The sequence below is a fragment of the Lithobates pipiens genome, unplaced genomic scaffold, assembly GCF_037356315.1.
Source record: "Lithobates pipiens isolate NorthernLeopardFrog02 unplaced genomic scaffold, aLitPip1_a1.2 Scaffold_28, whole genome shotgun sequence".
Taxonomy (NCBI): Eukaryota; Metazoa; Chordata; class Amphibia; order Anura; family Ranidae; genus Lithobates; species Lithobates pipiens.
In genome coordinates this window covers 150983963-150999818 of record NW_027507789.1, presented here as the reverse complement: position 1 = coordinate 150999818, position 15856 = coordinate 150983963, and the positions used below count along the sequence as shown (strand labels likewise).

Here is a 15856-nt window from a genome sequence, read left to right as displayed (position 1 = left end):
TTTGAGATATAGCCAAAAATTACTTTGACATAAACATTTGTTATTATAAGTATTACTATATTTTATGTGTTGTGTTTAAATGATGTCATTTTTAATTTATAGTGATCATAAATGAGGTACCTGATAAAAGTTCTCATGAAGAAGCCATCGTTGGTGAAATATGTAGAGATTAGAATCAACTACATCTGTTCCATTTGTTGATTTTTAGTTGATTTTTTATATCTCTAAATAAATTTTTTTGATATATTTTATAATTTTTGTCATTGTGTTTTGGCACCCTAAAAATCCCATATTCTGTTCGTTTGCTGTGTATCCAAGCAAATATGTTTAAATTGAGTGAGAATGCTTGTGGTAGGGGGGCTAAGGATAAGGAACTTGAATCAATGTTGTAATTGTGTATGCTGAAATGTGTCTTTAGGAGGATGTAAATGCGTGTCTTTTAGCATTTACCAGGAAATACGATCAAAAGGTTGCATCAGGTGGTATATGGTGTTAAAATATTAGTATCCAGTAATAAATAGTTCCATACATTAAGCAACATGAAATGGGGATAGGAGAAGAAGGATGAAGGTGGTTAGGGATCCATGGCACAGAAAGGGCAATTGGGAAAATAATTTGGAATTTAGGAAGATTCTTGGGCGTATGTAGGGTTGCTATGTGGTCTGTCTCCCAAGGCGTTGGAGGCGTGGCCTGGCTGAAGCTGCCATTCATCTCACTTTATGCATATGGGTCTGGTTCATGATGTGGATCTTTTCCTTTGACATACTGTATGTGGACTGTATATGCCACTTAATATTTGAGTAGGTTGAGGAGCCACATCTCTCCTCTGTATGTACATAGTTTTTGAGCTGTAGGAGAAAGTTCATAACATTAAATTAGAAAATGTCTTATGTAGAAATGTTTATATGCTGTATTGCATTTTTGAAGAACGCAGTGTTTTCCTTTGATTTATTTATTTAACCATGATTTGGTTTCACAGCTAAAATATTTATTCACAGCCAAAATATCATACAAATAGAATGTCCATCAGAAGATTGGTGTCTTTGATATCTTAATAAGGAATGGTTAGGTAGTAAGATAGACCTCTAACAGCCCTCCCACACTGTGCATCCTGTAGAAAACAGACAGAGGAAGTCCAAAGTTGAGAATTGAGAACCATGCAGAAGATCCATAGTAGTCCTGTTCCAGGCCATTTGTATATTGAGGATGATCTCCAAAAGCTGACATGATCCATAACTGTAAAAGATCACAGCAGTGTGAAATAATGCAGACAATAAGTGGAATTTCTTAATAAACATGGTATATTAATATGTACTTTTCCAGCACTGTACTCATACAAACATTAATGGTTCCGTCTATATGGTCCTGTATGGGTCATACACTGTTGCAGGGGAGGACTGGGAGCCTTTGACTCAAGGAACAATTACAATCAGGCAGCACTTTTAAAGTAAGGACATTTTCTATGGACTCAATAAAGTACAGCCATTATGCCCAATTGATTGGTTAGCAGAGTAAAGGTGAGTGATCCTAAAGGATATGGTTTATTGTGATAGCAATAAAAAGGACTTGCTATTGCAGAGGTGCAGTGCATGCGAGGTTCTCGATCAGGACCAGGTTCCCACTGAATAAAAAAAATGCAAAAAAAAAGTAACAACATCATTTAACCACTTCAGCCCCGGACCATTTTGCTGGTCAAAGACCAGACCACTTTTTGCAATTCAGCACTGCGTCGTTTTAACTGACAATTGCGCGGTCATGCGACGTGGCTCCCAAACAAAATTGGCGTCCTTTTTTTCCAACAAATAGAGCTTTGTTTTGGTGGTATTTGATCACCCTTGCGGTTTTTATTTTTTGCGCTATAAACAAAAATAGAGCGACAATTTTGAAAAAAACACATTATTTTTTACTTTTTGTTATAATAAATATCCCCCAAAAATATATAAAAAAAATTTTTTTCCCTCAGTTTAGGCCGATACGTATTCTTCTACATATTTTTGGTAAAAAAAAACGCAATAAGCGATTATTGATTGGTTTACGCAAAAGTTATAGCGTTTACAAAATAGGGGATAGTTTTATGGCATGTTTATTAATAATTTTTTTTTTACTAGTAATGGCGGCGATCAACGATTTTTATTGTGACTGTGACATTATGGTGGACACATCGGACATTTTTGACACATTTTTGTATATAAATGCAGTGATTCCTGTGTAAATGACCCTGGCAGTCAAGGGGTTAACCAGTGGGTGGCAGTGTAGGGGTTAAGTGTTCCTAGGGGTGTGTTACTAACTGTGGGGGGCTGGGCTTTAATTTAGTGAACACTGATCTCTGCTCCAATCACATGGAGCAGAGATCAGCGTCACTAGTTGCTAGGCAGAACGGGGAAATGCTGTTTACAAGGGCATTTCTCCGTTCAGCCGTCCCGAGAGATGATCGCGGGTATGCCCACGGCGATCGAGTCTGCGGGACCCGCGACCAGACTCACTGGGGTGCCGACTGGCACGTGAACGCGCTGCCGGCGCCGCGCTCGCGATGGCAGGGCGGCATTAAAGATTGGACGTACCTGTACACCAATATGCCTGCCCGTGCCATTCCGCCGACGTACATCAGCGTGCGCCGGTCGGGAACTGGTTAAAAAGGTATCCATAAATGACTAAAAACATACCCTTTTATCACTTATCCCCTCAATGTTGAATGCTCTGGATGACATTTATGTTTAATTATGGGATCGTTGACCACATTAATTATGTGATCGTTCACCACACGCATAAACTTTTGGCATGTCTTATTATATACAGTAGCTCACACTAAATATTTTATTATATCTTTTCAAGTGACAACACTGAAGAAATTACACTTTGCAGTAGTGATGTACAGGTTGTATAACAGTGTAAATTTGTTGTCCCCTTAAAAAAACTCAACACACAGTCATTAATGTCTAAACCGCTGGCAACAAAAGTGAGTACACCCCCAAGTGAAAATGTCCAAATTTGGCCAAAAGTGTCAATATTTTATGCGGCCACCATTATTTTCCAGCACTGCCTTAACCCTCTTGGGCATGAAGTTCACCAGAGCTTCACAGGTTGACACTGGAGTCCTCTTCCACTCCATGACAGCATCACGGAGCTGGTGGATGTTAGAGACCTTGTGCTCCTCCACCTTCCATTTGAGGATGTCCCACAGATGATCAATAGGGTTTAGGTCTGGAGACATGCCTGGTCAGTCCATCACTTTTACCCTCAGCTTCTTTAGCAAGGCAGTGGTTGTCTTGGAGGTGTGTTTGGGGTCGTTAACATGTTGAAATACTGCCCTGCGGCAAAGGGGATCATGCTCTGCTTCAGTATGCACAGTACATGTTGGCATTCATGGTTCCCTCAATGAACCGTAGCTCCCCAGTGCCGGCAGCACTCATGCAGATCATGACACTCCCACCACCATGCTTGACTGTAGGCAAGACCCTCACCTTGTACTCCTTACCTGGTTGCCGCCACTCATGCTTGACACCATCTGAACCAAATAAGTTTATCTTGGTCTCATCGGACCACAGGACATGGTTCCAGTAATCTATGTCCTTAGTCTGCTTGTCTTCAGCAAACTGTTTGTGGGCTTTCTTGTGCATTATCTTTAGACTAGGCTTCCTTCTGGGATGACAGCCATGCAGACCAATTTGATGCAGTGTGTAGCGTGTGTAGCGTTTGGTTTGAGCACTGACCTCCCACCCTTTCAATCTCTGCAGCAATGCTGGCAGCACTCATATGTCTATTTCCCAAAGACAAGCTCTGGATATGACACTGAGCACGTGCACTCAATTTCTTTGGTCGACCATGGCGAGACCTGTTCTGAGTGGAACCTGTCCTGTTAAACCACTGTATGGTCTTGGCCACCATGCTGCAGCTCAGTTTCAGGGTCTTGCCAACCTTCTTATAGCCTAGGCCATCTTTATGTAGAGCAACAATTCTTTTTTTCAGATCCTCAGAAAGTTCTCAACATGAGGTGCCATGTTGAACCTCCAGTGACCAGTATGAGAGAGTGAGAGCGATAACACCAAATTTAACACACCTGTTCCCCATTCACACCTGAGACCTTGTAACACTAACATGTCACATGACACCAGGGAGGGAAAATGGCTAATTGGGACATTTTTTGGCCCAATTTTTCACTTAGGCGTGGACTCACTTTTGTTGTCAGTGGTTTAGACATTCATGGCTGTGTGTTAAGTTATTTTGAGGTGATAGAAAATTTACACTGTTATACAAGCTGTACACTCACTATTTTAAATTGTAGCAAAGTGTAATTTCTTCAGTGTTGTCACATGAAAAGATATAATAAAATATTTACAAAAATGTGAGGGATGTACTCTTACACTTTTGTGAGATACTGTATGTTAATGTTATATCAAGAATTTTTTCTTCCCCATGTGCACCATAAACAGCACACCTAAATTAAAAATAAAAAGGTCAATTGAAATGAAGCTTTGCTGTTTGTGTGTGTGTAGATATATATACAGTGTGTGTGCGTATATATGTATATATATATATATATATATATATATATATATATATATATATATATATATATATATATATATATATATATGTGTGTGTGTGTGTGTGTGTGTAGCAAAGGGGTTTGCTACCAAAAGTATCATGTTAAGTAATGTGTGGTTTCTTAAGTAAGGGTTTGGCTCCCTCTGGTGACCACTGAAACTTTACCAGGGTCTTTCTTTCTTTTAAGAAGCAAACAGCTATGCATGGTGGGGAATGTAGTTTGAGGAGGAAGTATCTCATGTTGTTAACTCAGTTTTGGAACTACCAGACCCACAATGGCAAGTCACAGAACAGCCTGCTGGGTAAACAGATAAAAGGACAAGCGTGGCCATCTTTCGGTCTCTCCAGACGCCATTCAACAACCAGCAGGGAGGTCTGTGTGTGTGTGCGACCAAAAGACTGTGGACTACATGGCACAGAGCGGGATCACCAGCCTCAGAGGGACTTCAGAGTACAGCCCTGCCAGCTTAGCAAGAGGATTGGTGTGTAGTGTCAGGACATCTGGAAATTCCTGCATCCCAGCCATCTGGAGGAGTGGTACAGCATGGTGGCACCATCTTTCATCAGGCTGAGACATCAAGAGGTGAGACTGGAAGGAGCCTCATAGCCTCTGGGTCTATTGTGGTGAGAGGGCACCTGCCCATTTTAGTAAAGTGCACTATTTGCTGAGTGAGTTATTTACAGACTGCTGGTGAGACTTGTAGTCCCACAGAAGTGATTCTATCTATTCACAGACCACTTACAGCTGAACTCTAGGGTCTGTTATTTCCTGTGCTATAAAGTCAGTACTGTATCACACTCACAGATAAGGAGGAAGTGTTACAAGCGCCCTATTTCTTCAGTTAAACAGATATCAATGCATCATTTATTCTACAGTTTGCTTTCTCTCTGTTTCCCTGTTGGATTACAAATACTGTAGTTTAAACTACAGGCTAGCTGAAGATACCTGGAGAAAAGGGACTTTTATCATCTTTTGCAAAGCATCACGGCTCTACTTTGTAGTTTGAACATTGAATCACCTCCTAGGGGGAGCCCTTGAGTACAGGCTAAATATTGCATTGTATTATTGAATGTGAGAAACATTATATTGCAATTTGGTGTGTGTATTGAGGCTTCAGTGGGAAGGTGTTTAATATAGGTCTTGGAGAATATTGAACACTTGTCCCATTGTACACCTGTCTACATATATTCCCTACAGTGATTATTAAATCCACAGTTTTCATATCCATACACTTTAGCAAACTTTCTGAATGGTTAATTGATGTTCTGTGTGAGTCTCTATTACTACTACAGCTGGTGGACACACTAGTATTGCCAAACAGGTGTGCCAGAGGGGTTGAGACCGTTCTTGGGGTTGTAAGGCAGGGTGCAGAATCGAACATTCATTAGCAGCTCCTACGGGGGTAGCGCTACATATATATATATATATATAATATACACACACACATACACAGTTGTGCTCATACATTTACATACTCTGGCAGGATTTATGATTTCTTGGCCATTTTTCAGAGAATATGAATGATAACACAAACACTTTTCTTTCACTCATGGTTAGTGTTTGGCTGAAGCCATTTATTATCAATCAATTGTGTTTACTATTTTTAAATCATAATGGCAACAGAAACTACCCACATGACACTGATCAAAAGTTTACATACCCCAGTTCTTAATACCATGTATTGCCCCCTTTAACATCAATGACAGTTTTAAGTCTTTTGTGGTATTTGTGGATGAGGCTCTTTATCTTCTCAGATGGTGAAGTTGCCCATTCCTCTTGGCAAAAAGTCTCCAATTCCTGTAAATTCTTGGGCTGTCTTGCATGAACGGCATGTTTGAGATCTCCCCAGAGTGGCTCAATGATATTAAGGTCAGGAGACTGAGATGGCCACTCCAGAACCTTTACTTTTATTTTGCTGTAGCCAATGACAGGGTTGACTTGGCCTTGTGTTTTGGATCATTGTCATGTTGGAATGTCCAAGTACGTCCCATGCGCAGCTTCCTGGCTGATGAATGCAAATGTTCCTTCAGTATTTTTTGATAACATACTGCATTTATGTTGTCATCAATTTTGACCAAATTTCCTGTGCCTTGTAGCTCACACATTCCCAAAACCTCAGCCATCCACCTCTGTGTTTCACAGTAGGAATGGTGTACCTTTCATCATAGGCCTTGTTGCATCCTCTTCAAGTGTAGTGTTTATAGTTGTTGCCAAAAAGCTAAATTTTGGTCTCCTCACTCCAAATAACTTTGTGTTAAGCCCCATACACACTATCAGTTTAACTGCTGAGTTTTTCCTTCAGATTTACCAAAACCATGTAGTAGAAGGGCCTGCATGATTGCATACACATTGAAACTCCTAAGGTTTGTCCTCATATTATATGGTTTAGGTAAATCTGAAGGAAAAACTCAGCAGACAATCTGATAGTGTGTATGGGGCTTTAGAAGGTTTGAGGCTTGTCTCTGTGCTGTTTGGCATATTGTAAGTGGGATATTTTGTGGCATTTGCATAGTAATGGCTTTCTCCTGGCGACTCGACCATGCAGCCCATCTTTCTTTAAGTGCCTCCTTATTGTGCATCTTGAAACAGCCACACCACATGTTTTCAGAGAGTCCTGTATTTCACCTGAAGTTATTTGTGGGTTTTTCTTTGCATCCCAAACAATATTCCTGGCAGTTGTGGCTGAAATTTTAGTTGGTCTACCTGACCGTGGTTTGGTTTCAACAGAACCCCTCATTTTCCACTTATGCCGCGTACACACGACCGGACTTTTTGACAGCAAAGGTCCGATGGACAATTCGATCGTGTGTGGGCTCCATCGGACCTTTGCTTGCCAAAAATCCAGCGGAATTTAGAAATAGAACATGTTTTACATTTTTCCACCGCAACTCCGCCGGACCGAGAAATCCATTCGTGTGTATGCTAGTCCGACGGACAAAAACCGACACTAGGGCAGTTATTGGCTACTGGCTATGAACTTCCTTATTCGGACTTATCTATCGGACTCTGGTGTGATTGTGTGTGCCAAGTCCGTTCATTCGGAAAGTCCGTCGGAACTCCGCCGAAAGTCCGTCGGAAAGACCGTTGGACCTAGTCCCTCGAAAAGTCCGGTCGTGTGTACGCTGCATAAGAGATTGAACACCGCTGATTGGCACTCTCAATTCCTTGGATATCTTTTTATATCCCTTTCCAGTTTTTTACAGTTTAACTACCTTTTCCTGCAGATCCTTTGACAATTCTTTTGCTTTCCCCATGATTCAGAATCCAGAAACGTCATTATAGCACTGGATGAAAGATGCAAAGGTCTGTCAGGAGTCCAAAAACTCATTGACCTTTTATACGCACACATACTAATTTCCCAGCCAGCAGATCACAGGTGAGGATGATTTCCTTTAATAGCCATTCAAACCCCTTTGTGTCAACTTGTGTGCATGTTATCAGGCCAAAATCACCAGGGTATGTAAACTTTTGATCAGAGTCATTTGGGTGGTTTCTGTTGCCATTATGATTTAAAAAGAGTAAACACAGTTGATTGATAATAAATGGCTTCAGCCAAACACTAACCATGAGTGAAAGAAACGTTTTTGTGTTATCATTCATATTCTCTGAAAAATGGCCAAGAAATCATAAATTCTGCCAGGGTATGTAAATGTATGAGCACAACTGTGTGTATATATATATATATATATATATATATATATACACACACACACACACACACACTATATTGCCAAAAGTATTGTGACGTCTGCCTTTACACGCACATGAACTTTAATGACATCCCAGTCTTAGCCCGTAGGGTTCAATATTGAGTTGGCCCACCCTTTGCAGCTATAACAGCTTCAACTCTTCTAGGAAGGCTGTCCACAAGGTTTAGGAATGTGTCTATGGGAATGTTTGACCATTCTTCCAGAAGCGCATTTGTGAGCTCAAGTATTGATGTTGAACGAGAAGGCCTGGCTCGCAGTCTCTGTTCTAATTCATCCCAAAGGTGTTCTATCGGGTTGAGGTCAGGACTCTGTGCAGGCCAGTCAAGTTCCTCCACACCAAACTTGCTCATCCATGTCTTAATGGAACTTGCTTTGTGCACTGGTGCGCAGTCATGTTGGAACAGGAAGAGGCCATCCTCAAACTATTCCCACAAAGCTGGGAGCATGAAATTGTCCAAAATGTCTTGGTATGCTGATGCCTCAAGAGTTCCCTTCCCTGGAACTAAGGGGACAAGCCCAACCCCTGAAAAACAACCTCACAGCATAATACTTCCTCTACCGAATGATTTGGACCAGTGCACAAACAAAGGTTCATAAAGACACGCATGAGCAAGTTTTGGATGGAGGAACTTGGCTGGCCAGCACAGAGTCCTGACCTCAACCCCATAGAACACCTTTGGGGTGAATTAGAGCGGAGACTGCGAGCCAGGCCTTCTCCTCCAACATCAGTACCTGACCTCACAACTGCACTTCTGGAAGAATAATCAAAAACATTCCCATAGTCATGCTCCTAAACCTTGTGGACAGCCTTCCCAGTATTGAATCCTATGGACTAAGATCAGGATGCCATTAAAGTTCATGTGTGTGTAAAGGCAGATGTCCCAATACTTTTGGGTATATAGTGTATAGCTTTTTTAGGTTTGTAGTGGCTAAAACACAACTTACTCACTCTCTCTCATTCACCAGCAAAGTGCTCAGAAAAGCATGATTATTGCCTGCAAACTGTAAATATTATGCCGCGTACACACTATCGGACTTTCCGGCAGACTTGGTCCGGCGGACCGGAATCCGTCAGCCTAAAAATAAAACATGTTTCAAATCTTTCCGATGGACTTGAATCTGGTCGAAAAATCTGGTTGTCTGTATGCTAGTCCAACGGACTAAAACCAACGCTAGGGCAGCTATTGGCTACTGGCTATGAACTTCCTTATTCTAGTCCGGTCGTACATCATCACGTTTGAATCCATCGGACTTTTGGAGTGATCGTGTGTGGGCAAGTCCGTTCGTTTGAAAGTCCGGCGGACCTCCGCTGCAAAGTCCGTCGGAAAGACTGTCGGACCTAGTCAGTCGAAAAAGTCCGATCGTGTGTACGTGGCATTAGGGTCCAACACTCTGGCCAATCTTACTCTGCTGTATCTTAATTATTGTAGTACAGACCATGCCTGGGCTCCTTGTCTCTAGTACAGTGTTGTTTAACCTTTGTCAGTCTGGACATCCTTGAAAAGTATTTTTAGTCTCAAGGCACCCCAGTCTAAGGCTAGGTTCACATAACTGTGTGTCGCGGAGCGCACACAAGATTGGGCACTTTCCTGACATGCAGACAAATGCTTTGCTCTTTAGCAGACACACAAGGGTGCCACGTGGGCAGGGGCATACCTAGAGCATTTGGCACCTAGGGCAGATCCTATATCTGGCACCCCTTCCCCAGATGGGCAGTCGGCGCACGTGCAGCGCCTCCACACACTGTGGCCTGTGCTGCTGTGGGGTGTTTTTGGTGCAGAACTGCATTTCTGTAGGTAGGGCAGCCCATTGAAATGAAAGGGCTGCCCTGCACGCAGCCACACAGATGTGAACCAAGGGCATGCTCATATGTGAATATGTGGGGGCAGTAAAAGCATGCAGTTGAGCTGTTTTTACCACCCCCAACTGCTCCCCTTTTAACTGCAGAGGCAGCTGGGATTGCGCACATGGTGTGGCTGAAAGTATACCTCCAGGGGAATGGGGCATTGAATGCAGTCACGGTGTAGTGATGCTGCAGACAGGAGGTTAAAACAGGTGGTGAGGAGGCAACATATTGCCTCTTCACTGCCTGTCAAATGTCTCTAAAAAAGCGATCTGAGCATGGATTGCTTTTCAGAGGTGCATCAGTCTTTGCTGCCTTTACAAAAAAGCCCTATAAAAAGCAGTTGTGCTATTACAGGATTAGGGTTCATGATTAAAAGTAACATATATACACACTGTGAGGAATTAGCTCAGTAGCGGGTTGTGCATAGGGTTACCACCTGTCCAGGATTCACCCAGAGAGTTCGGGTTTGGAATCATGTGTCTGGGTTTCACCCAGACACATTATTCAGACTGGACTATGGCTTCCCAGCAGGGTTTCTAGCTGCAGTTGGCTAAGCTGAGAGTGTCTGTTACAGACGGGAGAGGAGAGAGGGCTCGATCTGCACCTCTTCCTCCCGCCCCTACCCCTCTGTGTCTGCCCCCACTCCAATCCCCAGCACTGTGCCTCAGAAAAGAAAAGTTGGGGCCGGAAATTTGAAGTCCAGCAGCCTCAGATACATCTGGATGAGAGGTACTGACTGTCAAAGGGTGAGTGAGCTCACCATCCATCTATGATTTGGAGACTCCTCTTTCTCTCTCCTGCCTCTGAGTGAGTACACTACGGTAAATCAGGGTTCCCTTACATCAGAGTTCCCCTTTACATTAGAGACCGCAGTGTTCCCCCTTACATCAGAGTTCTCAGTGTTCCTCCTCCTTAAATCAGGGTTCCCAGAGCATCCCTTATGTTGGGGTCTCCAGAGTTCTCCCTTACATCAGAGTCTGCAGAGTCCCCCCTTACAGTGAAAGGGAACTCTGCAAGTTCAGATGCAAAATGGGAACTCTGGGGACTCCATATGATTAGATGTTATTTATTAGCAAAATATATATATGGTTTATACCAAAAATTTAAATATTGCTGTGCACCGCTAAAGTGTTTGGATTTGACGTGAAGAAAAGGTGGCAACCCTAGTTGTGCATGGCTCCCCGGATGAGTCACAGCATTGTGAAAAAGGCACAGCAAGACACCCAGATCTTGCTGAAACACAAGTGTGGTTTATTGACAAAGTGTACCCACAAAGTGCAGCTAAAGTAAAATAAACAGTAAATACAGTAACAGTAAAATAAAACAAAAACAGAAATGAAACCTTTGCCATGTTGGGCATCTAACTACAAACACAGGAACCTAACTTTGTCCTGGAACAACCTACTGCTGCTCCGACACTTGAACTTTCACACCGAATAATTCATAGTCCATAGTCCATAGTCACACAGCCTTAAAGTGGTTGTATACTCGAATTTTTAACTTTTACAAAAAAATATCTCCTAAACCTGTATGCTTTAGGAGATATTCCCCTCAGTATGCGCCGCTGACTGCAGAGGCGCATGCGCACAAGGGGATACTCGGCCTGAAAATCCGGCAGTGGCCGGCCGGCCGGAATGAAATCTCCCGCGCGCATGCGCGGGAGTGACGATATCGCGGCTCCGGCCACTCACAGCGCCGGAGCCGCGATACCCGGAAGAAACGTTGAGGGAGCATGTCAGCTCCCCCGGCGTGGATCGGGCCAGATGTCGGGGCCTCGTTCTAAGGTAAGTATTTCATAATGAGCTAGTATGCGATGCATACTAGCTCATTATGCCTTTTGCTTTGCAGGTTTAAAAAAATAATAATAATTTGCGGGTTTACTACCGCTTTAATCTCACCATACAAGCAAATAGGTGCTCCCTAATCTGCCCAGCACAGCAAAGCAGCCTGAGAGTTTTCCAGAGCCCAGAGTATTTAAAAGAGAGGTATGTTTAAAAAAAAAAAATACCACTTGCTGCCCGCCCACTGTTAAAAGACAGAGGAGCAGTGCCGCTCTCGTTCTGGGTGGACCACTAGGGGGCCCCATCAGGGTTGCCAGCCTCAGTAAAACCAGGGACAGTATGTAAAAATCTGTGTTTTTTTTACATCTGTCTCTGAAATGTCATCCTTTTGGTCTAAAAATCCTGAGATTATAGCTGCCCCATCTCTCCAGTACCTTCTCAGCCAATAGAAACATGTCTGTGTATACTGTGCGATTGTATACTGTGTGTGTGTATACTGTGTGGCCCCATAATCTCTGATTGCCAGGGGGCCCCATAATCTCCTATTGCCCGGGGGCCCCATGATTTGTCAGTCCGTCCCTGAGTGGACGTCATATGATGGTCCCCCAGAACAGCTGCTCTCACACCTCACACGCCCTACGGGGGGGGGGGGGGGGCATAGCACGGAGAGCGTGGCTGCTCCGTGCCCTAGGACTCTGCTCTCTGTAAAGAGCCAATGACGCCGCTCTTTAATCATGTGATTAGCTGTGTCCAATCACAGCTAGTCGCATGTAAATGCAGAAGTGCCGGTAATTGGCTCTCATCGATAAATGAATAAATAAAGTCGCGCTATGGAAAAATCAGATCTCCAATGTGATAGAAATATGTGAAATAAAATTAAAAAAATGGAGAGAGAAAAGGAAATATACTGGGTTAGAGCTGCCTGTGCCTGAAGCCCTCACTTCCTTATTGGGGAGGAGAGGGAAATGAAAAGTGTGAAATAAAAAGGTTATGGCGCTAAACCCTATCCGTGATGAGATGAGTTAACTTATCATCAAAACCTAGTGTTTATTTTTTATATAAAAAGAAAAAGAAAAAAAGAAAAAACTGTTGGTGATACCGTGCAGAGATATCCTAAAGCAATTTTATCCAAAGAAAATTGTGTGTGATTAATGTGGAGTCAACATTCATGTTCCATTATAATTAAAACCAAATTGGGTGTTAAATTGTCCTATACGTATCAACCTACTAAAAACATGTAAACATTCATTTAATTGTGCAAAATGGTGGAAATAATGTTAGTATTCGACAATATGTTAGTTTAAAACAGATTGTGCAAACATGTGCAAAAAATGTGCAAAAAAGCAACTAAAGGTCAGAACAACCAAGGATCAGAAATAATTCAACCAAAAAATCGCATGAAGACGCAAAATGTGCAAATAGACAATAACTAAGGATCAAAACAACCAGGGGTCTGAAATATTTTCAACCAATAATCGCATGAAGACGCATCTGTGTCCAATATAAGTCCAAAATTAATATTTGGCTTGGTAATACTGCCTCTTCAGATTATTGTTGTAATTGTTACAAAAAGTCAATAGGGAATATTTGATTCACTCGTGCAAATAGTGCGGGCTTTCAATTAGAGAACTTCATCCCCGGTGCGCCACTCAGTGCTATAGTATGTGAATGCTCTCACCAGAGTTAATGCCCCTGTGGGGCTGGATGGACCTTCACAATGTAAGCCACTGTGTCGCTCTCTGGCTGCTGCTGGTGCACTGGGTGAAGCTTCGTTATTCCGTCCGTATGGTATCCAACGTTAATTATATAAGGAAAGACATATCCATAGTGTAATACGTTCTTAACCAAATCGTTCGTTTTATTAATATTAAGATCTACTCACATTTTACATTAAAAGCATATGCGTATAGAAAAAACTCCGCCGTTCGTCTCAAACGAGTGCACACAACGTGGCCACGCCCTACACGTTTCGTCACTACGACGTCCTCTGGAGCCTCCTTATTTAGTAAAAAACCCAGCAGTGATACCATCAAAAGAAAGCTCTACTTGTGTGAAGAAAATTATTAAAAATGTCATATGGGTACAGTGTAGCATGACCGCACAATTGTCATTCAAAGTGTGGCAGCTTAAAGTGAAACAATAAAAGTGTAATATTCCTTTACATTTTGTACCTGGGGGGTGTCTATAGTAGGCCTGTAAAGGGGCGTATGTTTCCCGTGTTTAGAACAGTCTGACAGCAAAATTATATTTCTAAAGGAAAAAAAAAGTAATTTAAAACTACTCGCGGCTACAATGAATTGTCGGTCCGCAATACACGAATAAAAGTTCATTGATAAAAATGGCATGGGGATTTCCCCACAGGGGAACCCCGAACCAATATGTAAAAAAAGAAAATGCGTGGGGTCCCCCCTAAATTCCATACCAGGTCCTTCCAGTCTGGTATGGATATTAAGGGGAACCCCGTGCCAAAAAAATCATGTGGGGGTCCCCCTCAAAATCCATACCAGACCCTTCAGGTCTGGTTTGGATTTTAAGTGGAAGCCCGCACCAATTTTTTTTAAAATTACGTGGGGTCCCCCCAAAAATCCATACCAGAACCTTATCCGAGCACGCAACCTGGCAGGCCTCAGGAAAAGAGGGGGGGATGAGAGAGCGCCCCCCCTCCTGAACCGTACCAGGCCACATGCCCTCAACATTGGGAGGGTGCTTTGAGGTAGCCCCTCAAAGCACCTTGTCCCCATGTTGATGGGTCTGCGGATGGGGGGCTTATCGGAATCTGGAAGCCCCCTTTAACAAGGGGACCCCTCCCCTGTGTGAGTTGGTAATGGGGTACAAATTTATCCCTACCATTTCACAAAAAAAAGTGACAAAAAAGTTAAAAAAGACAAAAGACAGTTTTTGACAAGTCCTTTATTAAATACTTCTTCTTTGCGCTTCTTCTTTCATCTTCTTTCTTCTGGTCTTCCTTCAGTGTTGCTCTTCTTCTCCATCTTCTTCCCCATCTTCTTCTTCATCTTCTTCTTCCTCCGCTCTTCTCGTCCCGCATCTTGCTCCGGCTTCTTTGCGGTTTTGGGGATGAGGCCGTTCTCCCCATCAACATGGGGACCTGAAGGGTGTGGTATGGATTTTGAGGGGGACCCCCACGCCATTTTTAAAAAAAATTGGCACGGGGTTCCCCTTAATATCCATACCAGACTTGAAGGGCCTGGTATGGAATTTAGGGGGACCCCCACGCATTTTTATTTTTTATTTTGGTTCGGGTTCCCCTGTGGGGAAATCCCCATGCCATTTTTATCAATGAACATTTATGTGTATTGCGGACCGACAATTCATTGTAGCCACGAGTAGTTTTAAATTACTTTTTTTTCCTTTAGAAATGTCATTTTGCTGTCAGACTGTTCTAAACACGGAAACATGCGCCCCTTTACAGGCATACTATAGACACCCCCCAGGTATGAAATTTAAAGGAATATTACACTTTTATTGTTTCACTTTAAGCATTATTAAAATCACTGCTCCCGAAATTACGTCCATTTTTAAAACTTTTTTTTGCATTGATACATGTCCCCTGGGGCAGGACCGAGGTCCCCAAACACTTTTTATGACAATACCATGCATATAAGCCTTTAAAATTAGCACTTTTGATTATTCATGTTTGTGTCCCATAGACTTTAAAGCCGCGTACACACGTAGCCGTCTGTCCGACGTACTTAGTCTGGCGGAATTTTCGAACGGGCTACTTGCCCACACAGGCACTTTTTCAGCGGACTAATACGGCGTACTAAGTCCGCCGTACTAAGTCCGCCGTACTTTTCGAAATGAACGGACTCGCCCACACACGCGGAGGAAAGTCCGCTCATTTCGAGCGCGTCTCCAGGTAGGCAGGGCCCGCGAAGGAGACGTCGCTGGCCCCGCCGCCTGGTATGGACTTAAAGGGGAACCCCCAACGCTGAAAAAAATCGGCGTGGGGGTC

General features: G+C 42.9%; 1 protein-coding gene across 1 annotated transcript in view; it reads right to left on the bottom strand.

Annotated features, from left to right (window-relative positions):
• Positions 1-936: 936 nt before the first annotated feature.
• Positions 937-15856, bottom strand: part of LOC143935665 (proton channel OTOP3-like) — a 135843-nt gene continuing 120923 nt past the window's right edge. The window contains exon 7 of the mRNA XM_077459698.1: positions 937-1236. Coding sequence (XP_077315824.1) covers positions 1066-1236 — 171 coding nt within the window. The 3' untranslated portion in view covers positions 937-1065. The remainder of the gene's footprint in view (positions 1237-15856) is intronic.